Genomic DNA, 12,797 nt, shown 5'->3' on the forward strand with positions numbered 1-12,797 from the left:
AATGGACTACTCAGCTTTTTGCCGTCCGCTGGTGTCCATCAAGAGACTGTCTTCATACATCAAAGCATCAAAGGCTGCCAATCCCACTGATTGACGCACCGAACAACCACAGTTGAAGCTCACCTTATGATGTCACTTGTACAACCGTCCCAGAGAGCAGTGGGTGGCTCAGTCGCAAGCGTCTTTCATATGAGAGGTGCCAAGCATAGCCTTTCGTAAGCACTAGCAAGAAACGTATGAACACCAATCAGAAGGCCCAATGCGTGACTTTGTACCACCACGTTTTGCCCTGCCACCAAAGATCGTGCCTTGTTTCCACTTTGCTGCAGAATCTTGTATGTTTTCTCGTCTAGGCAGCTGTCATACTTTGAAGTACTACTTGCACGTAGGCGGCGCATTAAGGAGTGCGGTCTAATTGGCCCGTGTTCGTCCCCAAAGTTTCGAGCGACGGGTTGGTGCAATTTACGGATACAAAAGATTCCAGCATTGTAGTTAGGAGACCTACCTATTCAATATGATTTCCATTTAAATGACTGAAGTCAAGCCCCCCAAAAATTTTGTGAACTTCTTTGGTGTATCTCGCATCAAATTGAACCCTTGGCAAACTGCTTGGCCAGTGGACGGATGCATTCGTCCAGGCTCTTCCACCCTCCAAGACCCAAGGTTCTCAGGACCTCAGTTGATTCGGAGTTAGGCACGTTGCTTTGATCTTCCTCAATATTTCGAATATATTCCGGAAAATCACAGGTAGGCTCGAGCGTCTTGAATATTCTCAAGAAGTCGTTGATGGTGTACCTGTCAGCGTATGCAAACAGTCTTTCGGACTTCACCTCTGGTAGCAGCAAAGCCCCGACATGGAGGCTTGCGACATCCTTTACATCGCAAAACCATTCTGTTGACAAGTTAGTAACTGTTGGTTTAACTATGCAAGGTGACGTACGCGATTCAAACATTTTTGACGATTTCTTCCGAGGCATTGCCGTCCCAAAGTAATTTCAATACCCCGTTTGCTGCCGTGAAACCCTGATTCTGGGGGTCGAGAACTTCGCCGTAACAGGGGCTCGGAATGACTAGACATTTCTTCAGCAAGTCACAAGTGTCAACTGGGGGTTCATCCCTACCCGTGTTCACCACCAATTCGGGGGTCTCGCGATGGTAGCAACCCCATAAAGCCTGTTCTGTCTTGACTTTCCCTGCAGCGTAGACTGTGTGACCGCCAACCGAGTCCTGTCGCAGACTTGGTGAGTACGCAGCTACGACAGTGGCTTCGTTGTACGTGTCAATCGTGATGTTTCGACTCACGCCGGGCGCAGGATCAGCTACGGCGCTCGACGACGATGTGTACACAAACCGAATACATGAATCGGTATCAGCAGCAGTTTGGGCGATTGCCATTGCCCCCTCAATCATTCGAGGGACAACATTGCCCGGATTCAAGTCAAGACTGGTGTCCGCCGCTGTGTGAATTACTCCATGCGCACCTACAATTATCGTGGTTAGTCCAAGTGCATTCGAACGATAAAATCTCACCGTATTACCCTCAAAGACTTTTCGAAACGCTCCCTCGGTCGCAAAGTCAGGGACCTCGAAGAGCTGAAATCTTCCTTGCCCATGCTTTCGAACGAAGAGATCCTCGAGCCACGCAGCACGTTTGGCATTGCGAGAGATTCCTTGTACTTTGAACCCCAGAGAAAGAAGTTGGTCACATATGTGACTGCCCATGCAGCCGCTGGCGCCCGAGACAACAACAGTTCCTCCGACTGGGATGACTGTGCGAGGTAAATGCAACTTAGGTGTGGAAGACATCGTCGAGGAAGATGGAAATAATTCTCATGTCGAGCCTGTAAGACGTTCGGCTCATAGATTTCAGTTCATGAGACGGCATTTTATATATTGCACAAGATAGCACTGCTCTACGAGTTGAACATGCACATAAAACGTCTATGTGCCGTCGCCAAGCACTTCCGAACCGCTTCTCCGTTTCGATGCCTGATGACTAACTAGGTCCCGCGTCCGAAGCCGCCTTGCGGAGTAGTCCGCAGTGCAATGGCAAAGGGGAGACGGAGACGGACATTTCGCGTGCCATCCCTGTTCGGTCCCCTCGGTGGCCGAACCAGGATTATTCGGAGCTCCTACTCTCAAATCTCTCGGAGCAAGCGGTCGCTGCAAACTTGCAACTTGACAAGCTACCGAGTTGACACTCTGTTCGACACCTTGGTCCGATAATTCGAAGTAACTTCAATGGACTCACGAATAACAGCTGTAAGATTTCGAGCTCACTTTAGCCGGGATCGTGTTCAGTTGCTGATCAAGTTTGACAGTGTGACTTGTGTCGCTCACGCAAGGTATGAGGAACTACCGGTGGGAAATCGCAAACGAGATCTCGCCCAAGGGAATGTGTCTTGGAGTGTGTTATTCGGCTCAACCCCGGCTGATGCATAAAGTCAGGTTCGCTGTGCTAGATCCTTCCCCTGTTCCAATTGTCGGTCCGCGGTCCATGAATGCAGCTACACGGGGGCCGTTCAAAGGCCAAAGGTCCCTCGACAGAAGGTGCCGGTCTCAACCCAGTAGTAAGAATGCTACGCCTAAGTTCTAAGTACCCATTCTGACGCATTTCTAGTGAAAACAAAATTGATCTTATAGAGAGACGACTCGCGAACATTGAGTCGTTGCTGCTCAATCGTCCATGCACATGTTCAGGCCCAAGTCCTGGTGCCGTGTCTGCCTCTTTGCCGCCAACGCAAGATTCTGGAGTCTCATGTCGTTCTGAACTTCATTTCATAGAGACAGATTCAACTCTCGAGGGCCCTTCGTCACTCAAATCTCAGGCTCAGGTCGCCAGGAGATATGCCGAATCGGTGGACGACCGGGGGCTGTCGAATATGGCTGCACCTCGATGCACCGATCAAGTAGTGGATACTGCGAACAAGGTGACCCGTCCATCAGACATCGGCTCCGTTGAACGTCACTCATATCGGAACATGCCACTGCCACCGACGGCCGCTGTGGTCAATGTGCTCAAGAGCTTGAAAGGTGTGTTTTCCCTGTTCCTCTTACAGCTTAATGCAGACTGAGTGAGAGTTTGGAACAGAATCCCCGCCGGAAAGCTTTGTTGTACTTCGTTGCTTGATGCCAATAGCGGAGTATGTGAATCTGTGTCGTGACGTGTATTTCTCCGTGGACGAATACGCAGAAACTAGTTTCATCATCGTCAACTCGGGGATGTTTTATCTGTTCACGGAGTTCTTCTGCCCTGCCGATAACGAAGATCTACGGAAGCAATACCACACATGGGGAGCATTATGCAGGAGTGCTGTGATTGAGGCCGTGAAAGGGCTCCCAGCCTGGTTGCCAGCCAGTGTCGAGTCAATACAGGCGCTGGTTCTGAGTGTAATAACCCAGATTTCTTCCCGTATTTCTTGTTGAAGATTGTGACTAATTTCAATCCAAAGGCTTCTCTGGCCATTGAGATGGCCAAACCTTGGCTTGCCTGGCGACTTACTGGGCATGCGGCGCAGCTATGCATCGCCGCAGGGTTTTCTGACGAAACGTTCTCAAGAAGCGACGACAAAGACACAAGAAACCTCAAAAGCCTCCTTTTCTTCTATGTGTATGCCATGGAGAAAGGTCTCGCTCTACGATTGGGACGAGCTTCGTTCATTAGAGAGTGCGACATCACGATTTCTAAGAATACGGAATCCCTTTCTTTGCCCGACCCCTGGGACAAACTGCTCCCCTTCTGGATCTGGAATGCTTCAATGCACGACAGGCTTTACGAAACGCTCTACAGTCGGAACACGTCTGCTACCTCTGACGATGATCTATCTCTTGCCGCGGATCGTCTTCTGGAGGAGTTGAGAGCGAAGACACCGTACGAAAAGGTACCCCTCCTCACCTTCCGTGTCTGTCAGGACGTATCATCCGGCAGACCGATTCCTGACCTTCTGGTTCAGAGCAGCAATACGGGAAAAAGAGGTCGCTTGGAAGACGTGCTTGCTATATCCCAAAAGGTCCTGTATTACACTACAGCGACGCTGATCGCCAGGGCCAATGTCATCCGCTCGTCATCGCCAACGCTGTCACCCGAATGTCTGGAATTCGCTAGAGCTGCTGTACATGCTCATCGAGAATGCATGTCCATAATCAAAGATGACCTGATTGTAATGAACATTTACTTGCACTGGTATGTCGACCCTTTTCCGGTATACCATTCGCAAACTAACAGAGGTCCTTTCACAGGAGACTACTGCACGCCCCGTTCGCCCCTGTCCTTGTCCTGTTCTGCAACGTAGTCAGCCGGCAAGACGCTGGAGATCTGTTGGTACTCGAAGAATTTGCAAGAGGGTTGGAATTAACTGTGGATCTTTCACCATCGGCTCGGGAATTCCATCAATTGTGTCAAGACCTGCATAGGGCCGCAGTAAGACACGTGGAGACTAGACGTGGGGGGAGTTGGACGTCACCAACATCCAACTTATTCTCGCAGTACTTCGCTTCGACCATGTTCCCTGAGATGGAGCATCAGGATTTGTTGCCAGAGCTTTCCGAGGAGCAAATCCAGTCGATGTTTACATGTGATGATTAGCAAGCGATATCTCAACATGTCAGCTCTGATGCTCAAGAAACCTCGTCCTTGCTGACCAGTGCTGCGGTGCTCCTTGCATAGGTGGGAGTTTCTGGGGGTAAGTGCTCGAAACTGTGGTGTTTTCGCCTACATTTAACTCAATTGTTACTGGGAGATCATGGGAAGAAAACGGATTTCTACGCGCGGCCGAAGTGCGGCAAATCCGGGGCCCTGAGCGGAGCGGGTCCGGCCCCACATCTCCGTCGGGCCCCGAGGTCCGAAACCCGGAGACGCCATAATGGAAAACTTTGTTCACATCCAGAACAGGCATGTATTGAAGTTTAGACATTTCTTGCGGTCAAACCCGGCAAAAGACTACTTTGGCCATTTGCAATCTTTGCTAACTAAAGTGTCCGAACTTGTAGGCTAGTGGCACAAGCCTCCTGCCCAGGGGTGCTTGAACAGATAAATAAAGTCATGTTCAGCTGCAATAAAGGACCAGAAACCAAATTTCTTCATCTTCTCTTATCAAATATCTAGTATCAACTCATACATCATGTCTGTTGTCGTTGCCGGCGGCACCGGGGGTCTTGGGCGCGCTCTCATTGAAGCCATTCAGGCTCGAGGAACGTACCAAGTGATCGTGTTGACCAGAAAGGAAAGTGGTCAAAAGAGTGTCTGCTAGGAAAACTAACTGAACTTCTCTGCTAGGTCTCGGGAAATCCGGGCGGCTCCGACGGCGTTCGTTTCGTCGCTGTGGATTACTCCAACGAGGATTCGCTCGTGTCGGTTCTTGAAAAGTACAATGTCGATACGGTCATTTCGGCCGTCAACAACATCACCGGCGAAAATGATTCGGAACTCAGTCTCATTAGAGCTGCTGAGAAGTCAAATACCACCAAGCGCTTCATCCCCAGCTACTTCGGAGTACCATATCTGCCCGAGTAAGTTGTTCAGCCCTTATCATATGCTCTCTACGATCGATCCTCATTGATAACACGTTCGCCGCTAGACAGTATGAAAGCTTCCCTCCAGCCATGGCAAAGAAGTCCGCTTTGACCGCTCTGAAGGCAACTTCTCTGGAGTGGACCGCCATCTACAACGGATACTTCCTGGACTACTTCGGAACACCGAAGTTGAAGAGTTACATGGACGATGTGGCTTTTTTTGTCGACGTTGCGAACAATGTAGCGGCAATCCCAGGATCCGGAGAAGTGACGGTCGCTTTTGCCCACACGTCTGATGTTGGCCGCTTCGTCGCGCGACTCCTCGAGCACCCTGGCTGGTCCCCAGAGACGTACATCATTGGTGATAAGGCCACATTCCATGACGTGGTGCGTCTCGCGGAGGAAGTAAAGGGTAAGCAGACAACAATCTTCTAAGTCCCTTTTTTTGTTCTAATGCAATTGGCAGGCGTCAAATTTACGGTTTTCCATGATTCGATTGAGCACCTCGAGGCTGGCAAGCTCACCGAATTACCCTCTCACCACCAATTTTACAGCATCTACCCCAAGGAGATGCTGCACAGCTTCCTGGCCCCGTTTGGCCTCATCTGCGCGAGAGGACAGGCGAACCTTCAACCGAGCCAGACTCTGAACGAGGGTTTTCCAGATATCAAACCTCTGAAAGTCATAGATGTCTTGAAACTGGGCTGGGGCTCGTCTTAGGGGTTGTCATGGAATCAATACCTCTTGTACTTCTGTAGAGAATACGAGATGGCAGTCAAAAAAGATGCCGCGAAGCAGAAGATGAAGTCGACCCATTCTAAATATGGCTTTAATAGTATTCTGAGCGATGTAATGACGGTTTCTAAGAACTTCCTCGAGTAATGTTGATTTCCATGGTGCCTGATCAGTGGGAAAGAACCTAGGTATTCGCGTGCTCCCATATCTCATTCCAATAGGTACATCTCATCCGTGATTAGCATTCAAGGCTCCAGCAGACCCTTCTTGATGATGCTTTTCGCTTCAACAGGAGGGACATACTTAGGCTTTTGATTGTGCCGAAAGTGGGCAGCCCCGTAACGCATCAACTCAGCGAACGTACCAGGCTCTCGATCCTTTTCCTCGTTCTCCTTCATGTCCCAAAGTTCACCCAGACTCTTGGTTGACGTCAGGCCCCCAGTGCGAGTGACCTTTTGCATCGTCGAAGATGTGATGAGATACCAAACCGTCTTGTAAGCCTTTTGGTACGCCTCGGACTCCGGGTCCGCGTCGAGTCGAGTGGCCAGTAAGTCGAACAGCTCTTCACCGTTCCAGCCAATGAGGGCCTCTGCTGGCCAGTCCTCCCAGAGCGCGTCGAAGAGAAGAACATGCTTGGAGTAGTACCCAGCGCCGTCGAACCCACAGTTCGGCTCCTGAATACGACTGAGTCGGTTCCAGCACACGATCTGTGCTACATAATCGACAACCTGAGAAACAGGCCTGTCCCAGTTCCACAGAAATCCGCGGGCATGAAGGGCATCCAGATTGTTCTCCCTGACATTGGCCAAGAGTGGATTCTGGGAAAGACCTTCTGCACTTGTTCGATCTTTCCAAATGAACACGAACAGTTCATGCCTGGCAAGAATATTAGATACCTTTCATGATATTTGTTGGCAGTTTGAGCTCACCATCTCTTGATGAAGGGATCTCCCTTGCGACTGGCAACGAAGTGGTTTGCCAAGTTTGTTTCATATGCCCACGGAGCAGCGACCTGGTACAGCGAGTCCGGGTCTGCCAGCTGATTCCAACACAAGTCGTCTATCGAACGGAACAAGATGGAGCCTACATCCATCCAAGCACCGCCATATTGGTATAGGCAGATACCACGGAGGAAGTCGGCGCTGTGGGGACCCGTGTATCCCACGGGGCCATTCATGGTCTTTGCCGCGAAAGCCTTGGGAACATCTTCTTCCTTCACCCAGTTCAGAGCGTTGCTCGGGGAGTCTTTGACAGTGTCCAAGACCCGGATCGTCCATTCTGGACCGCAGATTCTGGACCAGCCGATGACGTTGCGCTGGCACCACGCCGGCATGTCGTGAAGGCCGGCATGCCAGAAGGCCCAGATGTTCTTTTCCGAGGTCACGGGCGAGGGGTTGGCGAGGTCATCGAGGATTTCTTGGTCGGATCTGGAGTCCAGTGGTTCCACGAACCGGACCTTGTCCTGAAACTCGGCGGGAATGTCGAAGACGCGTGAAGATGTCATTGCGTTGAGACAACAGTGAAAGCGACTCTCCAAAATCCATTGATCTTTCGCTTAAAGATATGATGGAACTCGTCGCCTTAAATATCGCCGTCAACTCTGTCAATCTTTCCTTTCACGACGTAGTGCTGACTTGCAGTCGATGCCGAGTGCCATTTCCTTAGGGCTAATGCTAGAGTGTAAGGAGTTAGTGCCAAGAACTGAATGGGCAAGCTCCTGTCGTGAGGATTTACCCAGAGAGCCAGATGCAGGGTAGCGCCTAATAGCAACGAAGGATTCCGAGGACACCAAACTGCATTTGAATTTACGACGAAAAGGCCGGGCGCAACAGCAATCCTCTGATCCATGGCGTCCAATGTCAATCTTGCACTACAACAGGCAGACTGGATGACATCACGGCCCTTTATCTAATTGATTCCAGGGATAATATTCCAATCTTTCAAGCCTCTGAATGGCTACACAAATTCAGACATTACATGAATCTCATGTCCTGCGGACAGGCGACAAATCGTCGACACTCCAAGTCGGCAGAGATAGCCATATGACTCAACCCATACGTACCATCTCAGCTTACATCCAGAAAACTCAACTTGTTGAGCATATTTTTATAGAGATTCAGACGAGTCAATCCAAGTTGCTGACGGAAAAATCATCAAATCATTGGGATAAATACGCAGGATGCCGATCCTTGTCGGCTCCCCCACGTAGACCCGAGGGGTTCTGACCTGGTTTCCGAAGACTTGCGAGGTTAAGATACATTATTGAGACAAAATAGCATCATTAGGTAGTACTGAGGATTTGAATGAGGATGCCCACCCTTGCTAGCCCCTTTTAAGACTGGACCATGGCAGAAATTCCATCTAGAGGAGCTTCAAATGAATGTTGATGTGGTGTCCCAAGCGGCCAAGAAAAGGAGCTTGTAGTTGAGATTGAAAAGAGGAGTGTTGGGCTAAGGTACCTCATCGAACCTTTTCCGACTTCCAAACTCAAACTTTCACATCGATGTTTGAGGACATACTTCTCATCGCTACTGTAAGTTTTGTTGGTCGCTAGGATATCACTCTACTTACGTGACTAAACTTGCAAGTCTATGACTACCAGAAATGGGCGGAACAGGACAGAGCTATCCAGCACGCGAAGCTTGCAGTGCCAAGCACATCCATCATCTATATGCACGAGAACCAGCAAGTTCCATGAGTCTAGCCACATCGAAGCCAAAAGTCTTGCGCAACCGCAATCGAGAATCGAAACATAGACGGAGGAAAGAACGAGACAAAAGATATACCGTGAGCACCGTGAGGTCATTACAGTTATTCTCCGCCCACCCCAGGCAGGAGAACAGGTCTCAAGCGCGTACACAGAGCCATCTCGCACTCACAAAATCTCAGCAGCCTTCCCCGCCATCAAAACCTGATGCTCCCGATCATACGGCGTAAACTCTACACCCACCTCCCCCTCCCCAGACACCTCCTCAACACCCCCAAGAGCAGGCCCGATATACCTCCTCCACGCCTCGGGATGAACACCCCCGTTCCTCTTCACCATCCGATTAATAGGCAACTGCCTCGTCCACCCCATCAACGTCTCATACGCCTCCCCGTCCTTCCTCCCAATCGCGCTCCCCAGCCCGGCATCGGTGAAATCCCACGCGTCCGTGAGCCCGATGGCGTCCGGGAGCAACTCGTCCAGCAACGCGCCCAGCTCGTCCCGGATCCGGTCCAGTTGGTCCTCCGACAAGAATCCGTCCTCCACGAACGCCAACGCGTCCGCGGACTGCGGATTCGTGATGCAGGATAACGCGAAGACGGACCTCAACCGCACCAGAACGCCCCTGAGATCCTCGTCCTCGACGGCCTCCGCGGCCTTGACGAACTCGCGGAGGAGGAGGTACTCCGTATGCGCCCGCGCCGCAGACATGAGCCCCATCGAACACCGGTTCCAGGCCTCGCCCTTCGTCATCCCCTTCCGGACCGCATTCTTCAGCCCCCGCGCCGCCCGGTCAACCAGCCTCTGGGCCCGGTGCTGGAAGATCAAAAGCTGCGTCGTCGCGTCTCTCGGATCTGTGAAATCCGCTTCCGCGCACCGTCTCGTATACGGCGCCGTCAGATACCTCAAGTCCTCCGGCAGCTCCCTTTCTCTTATCTTCTTCTTCTCCCCGTCCGAGAAGGCGGTGGTGAACTTCATGAGATACCGCGCCAGCTGCTGATACAGCACGTGCGTATCCCCTTCGCCCGTACACATCATGGCCGAGGTCTGCACGAGTTCCGGCAGCCCGGACGTGACGAGGTACCCCTGCCCGCCACAAGCCCTCCTCGCGTCCTCGGTCCCCTCAGACGCTATCGCCGACGACCACGCCTTCATCCCGGAGATCAACGCATGCGCGCCCGTCATGGTCGAAAAGTCGCCCTCCCCCCCGCGCCGCTCGAATTCCCGGTGGACGGCCTCGGTGTACTTGGACGCGAACAAGATCGCGTACGCCTTCGAGACGAGCGTCAGGAGACGGTAGTGCTGGCTGCGGAAGGAGATGAGGGGGATCTCCTCTGCCGTCTCGCTGAAGGGGAGAGAGTGCCTTGCATCCGCACGGTGGAGTACCTCGTCGCGATGGTGGCGGCGGCGGCGAGTTGCACGCCGTTGACCCACGTCATCTTGGACCGCGTGACCATCATCGTCCCGTAGGCCGCTTTCTCGTGAACGCCGGGCTTCTTGGAATACACCCCCTCGGCCGAGACACTCGCCTGCGCCATCAACATATTCCCCCTCGGAATCCTCGCCTTCTCGAACCGCACGTACCCGTTGTCGTTCTGGTTATGGCTCATCTTGACCCCGATATCGCCCAACTCGATCCCCTCCACCGGCTTCCCCGTCTTCACATCCCGAAGCTGCACCATGAACGGATGTACCCCCTCATCCTTCCCGTTCGCGACCAGCCTCGCCATGACAATCGCATGCGTAGCCGAGAACGCGAGAGAACCAGGCCAGAACTTGATGCTCGTCAGCGTCGGCGAGTGCAGCACGAACTCGTCGGCGGCGCGGTCGAAGATGGCCATGGTCTCGATCCCGCGCACGAACGTCCCGTGGCCGAGCTCCGTCTGGACGTAGGCGCCGTTGATCCTCCCCTCGACGGCGGGCGCGAGCCAGCGCGCCTGCTGCTCGGGCGTGGCCATCAGCTGCAGCATCTTGACGAACATGGCGGGGGAGAGGCCGAAGGGGGAGTAGTTGAAGAGGGTGTAGCGCGGCGTCAGCCAGTCGAAGTGGTCGTGGTCGTGCGTCCGCCTGTCTTCCCACACGGCGCGGCCCATGCGGAGGCCGTCGAGGTATCTTCCTGTCGGTCAGTGGCTGTATTTGCTGGGGTGGTCACGGAGTGACGTACAGATCTTCTCGGCTCGTCTTGGCGTAATGGGCTGGGAGTCGAGATGTGTCTGACGTGCCGAGCGCTTCTTCGACCCGAGCCCAGGCTTCTCGTCTCGAGCGTACGACCGATGGACCGCCGTAGATGAGGTTTGTGAGTTTCTCGACGTTGAAGCTTGTGCGGGAGCGGGCGTTGGCCATGGCCAAAGCCTGCTTCGATATGGACTTCAACGCAGCCGGCATTGTTGCTTCGTAGGTCCGAAGGTGGTGGATAGAATCGAAACCGCAGGTCCTCTTCAGCACAGGCTCCTCCGGTGGGTAGGCGACTACTTATCGACGTCTACTCCATCGAATCCATCCCACCGTAATGCGGATCGGAGACCGACGTTCTTCAGTATTCTCCCGAAGCCTCTAGCAACATGTCACCGATCCACTTCCCGAAGGCAAAACCTCAAGCTTAAACGGCAGAAGGCGGTTTCCGGGGATGGATGCCGCATCACCAACTCGAAGCGCCCATTCAGCCGATCCTGGTAATGCGAATACGCGCTTGATACCACATCCACGAGATCTAGACTCATCATCCAACCTCCAACTCGGCTCAGATATCATATAATCGACGTCTGCAAGTATCTATCCTAGCCCTTTCGAGCACATCAGCCCGAGACGAAACTGTCGTGAAGAAACGAACTCCCTGCAACAAAACCTCCACACCGAAACTCGAGATTGATAAAAAATGAGATGATCTTATCAGATCAAGCAAAACCGCCGCGCCACTGAAGAAAATGGACCGGCCCGAGCTGCAGGGATCCATCTCGATCTCCGTGTCGTAAGTTTGACATCCCGTAAACCAGGATCTTTTCGCGGTCTGCTTCCCTAATACGGCACATCCCGTTGACCGGGATGTCTCTTTCAACCTTCTCTTGACGAACTACGTCGTTCCGCGGGGGATGTCGGCGTCGTTCCGTGGGGGAAAGAGAAAAACAGGACCCCCCTTCGGTGCTAAGCCTCTTCTATGCCGTTATCCCGTCGGCGTGGTATGGATCTCGGGTATGCAGGATGACTACGACCCAAGCCAAGAGCCTGACTGACTGCTATTACTTTCCTATCTCGTACGAGAGAGTCTCTAGGGCTACGTACGCTGCCTCTTAGTGGTGGTATGTTTCGGGACTAGTTGTGAGTATTACGCTTCTTTATGGTACTAGCCGTACTGCTGCCTGTGGTCCCTACAAACACCTCTTAAGTAGATCGTAAGCTCACATAAATCATACCAACTTTCCATACCTCCTCGTCACTGCGTAAAGCTTCTTCAGCAGTTGAGAGACACATGCGAATCCCATCCGCTCAGCAACAGCGCAATAACCCAGCTCGCTCTTAGTCCGAGCCGAAATCCCATGATATTGAACTCACACAGAGGAAATCCGAAGAGTCCGGTTATCAACGAGACGCCGAGGCCGCGAGGTACTTGCGGCGGGATATCCGCCCGCAGCCAAGCTACAAAAGGTAGGTAAAACCACAAGAATGACGAGCTCGACGGCGGCTTCCAGCGTCAAACTCGGCAGAATTCTTTGCCGCCTCTCTCCAGCATCAGCCCACGCTCCCCCTGTTCAGAGTCTTCAGAGATCCATCACCCGCCGGTGGGATACCACCCACCGCATGTGAAGGATGATGAGAGGCTCGCCAGACAGCTCGAGTTATCGTTAGA

At 52.6% G+C, this 12,797-nt stretch overlaps 3 protein-coding genes across 3 annotated transcripts; 1 reads left to right on the top strand and 2 right to left on the bottom strand.

Moving 5' to 3' along the window:
• Positions 1 to 5,120: 5,120 nt before the first annotated feature.
• Positions 5,121 to 6,231, top strand: CkaCkLH20_07218 (uncharacterized protein; the record flags this gene model as incomplete). The annotated part of the gene is made up of 4 exons (XM_038889935.1): positions 5,121 to 5,201; positions 5,276 to 5,508; positions 5,577 to 5,923; positions 5,978 to 6,231. The coding sequence occupies 4 exons, from the start codon at positions 5,121 to 5,123 to the stop codon at positions 6,229 to 6,231; spliced, it is 915 nt and encodes a 304-aa protein (XP_038744859.1).
• Positions 6,232 to 6,491: 260 nt separating this feature from the next.
• CkaCkLH20_07219 (capsule polysaccharide biosynthesis protein) lies at positions 6,492 to 7,750 on the bottom strand (the record flags this gene model as incomplete). Its single annotated transcript, XM_038889936.1, has 2 exons — positions 6,492 to 7,122; positions 7,176 to 7,750. The coding sequence occupies 2 exons, from the start codon at positions 7,748 to 7,750 to the stop codon at positions 6,492 to 6,494; spliced, it is 1,206 nt and encodes a 401-aa protein (XP_038744860.1).
• A 1,371-nt stretch (positions 7,751 to 9,121) lies between these two features.
• On the bottom strand, positions 9,122 to 11,338 carry CkaCkLH20_07220 (uncharacterized protein; the record flags this gene model as incomplete). The annotated part of the gene is made up of 3 exons (XM_038889937.1): positions 9,122 to 10,298; positions 10,340 to 11,065; positions 11,118 to 11,338. 3 exons carry the CDS (start codon positions 11,336 to 11,338, stop codon positions 9,122 to 9,124), a joined length of 2,124 nt encoding a protein of 707 aa, XP_038744861.1.
• Between the last annotated feature and the right edge of the window lie 1,459 nt (positions 11,339 to 12,797).

The sequence above is a fragment of the Colletotrichum karsti genome, assembly GCF_011947395.1.
Source record: "Colletotrichum karsti strain CkLH20 chromosome Unknown Scaffold22, whole genome shotgun sequence".
Lineage (NCBI taxonomy): Eukaryota > Fungi > Ascomycota > Sordariomycetes > Glomerellales > Glomerellaceae > Colletotrichum > Colletotrichum karsti.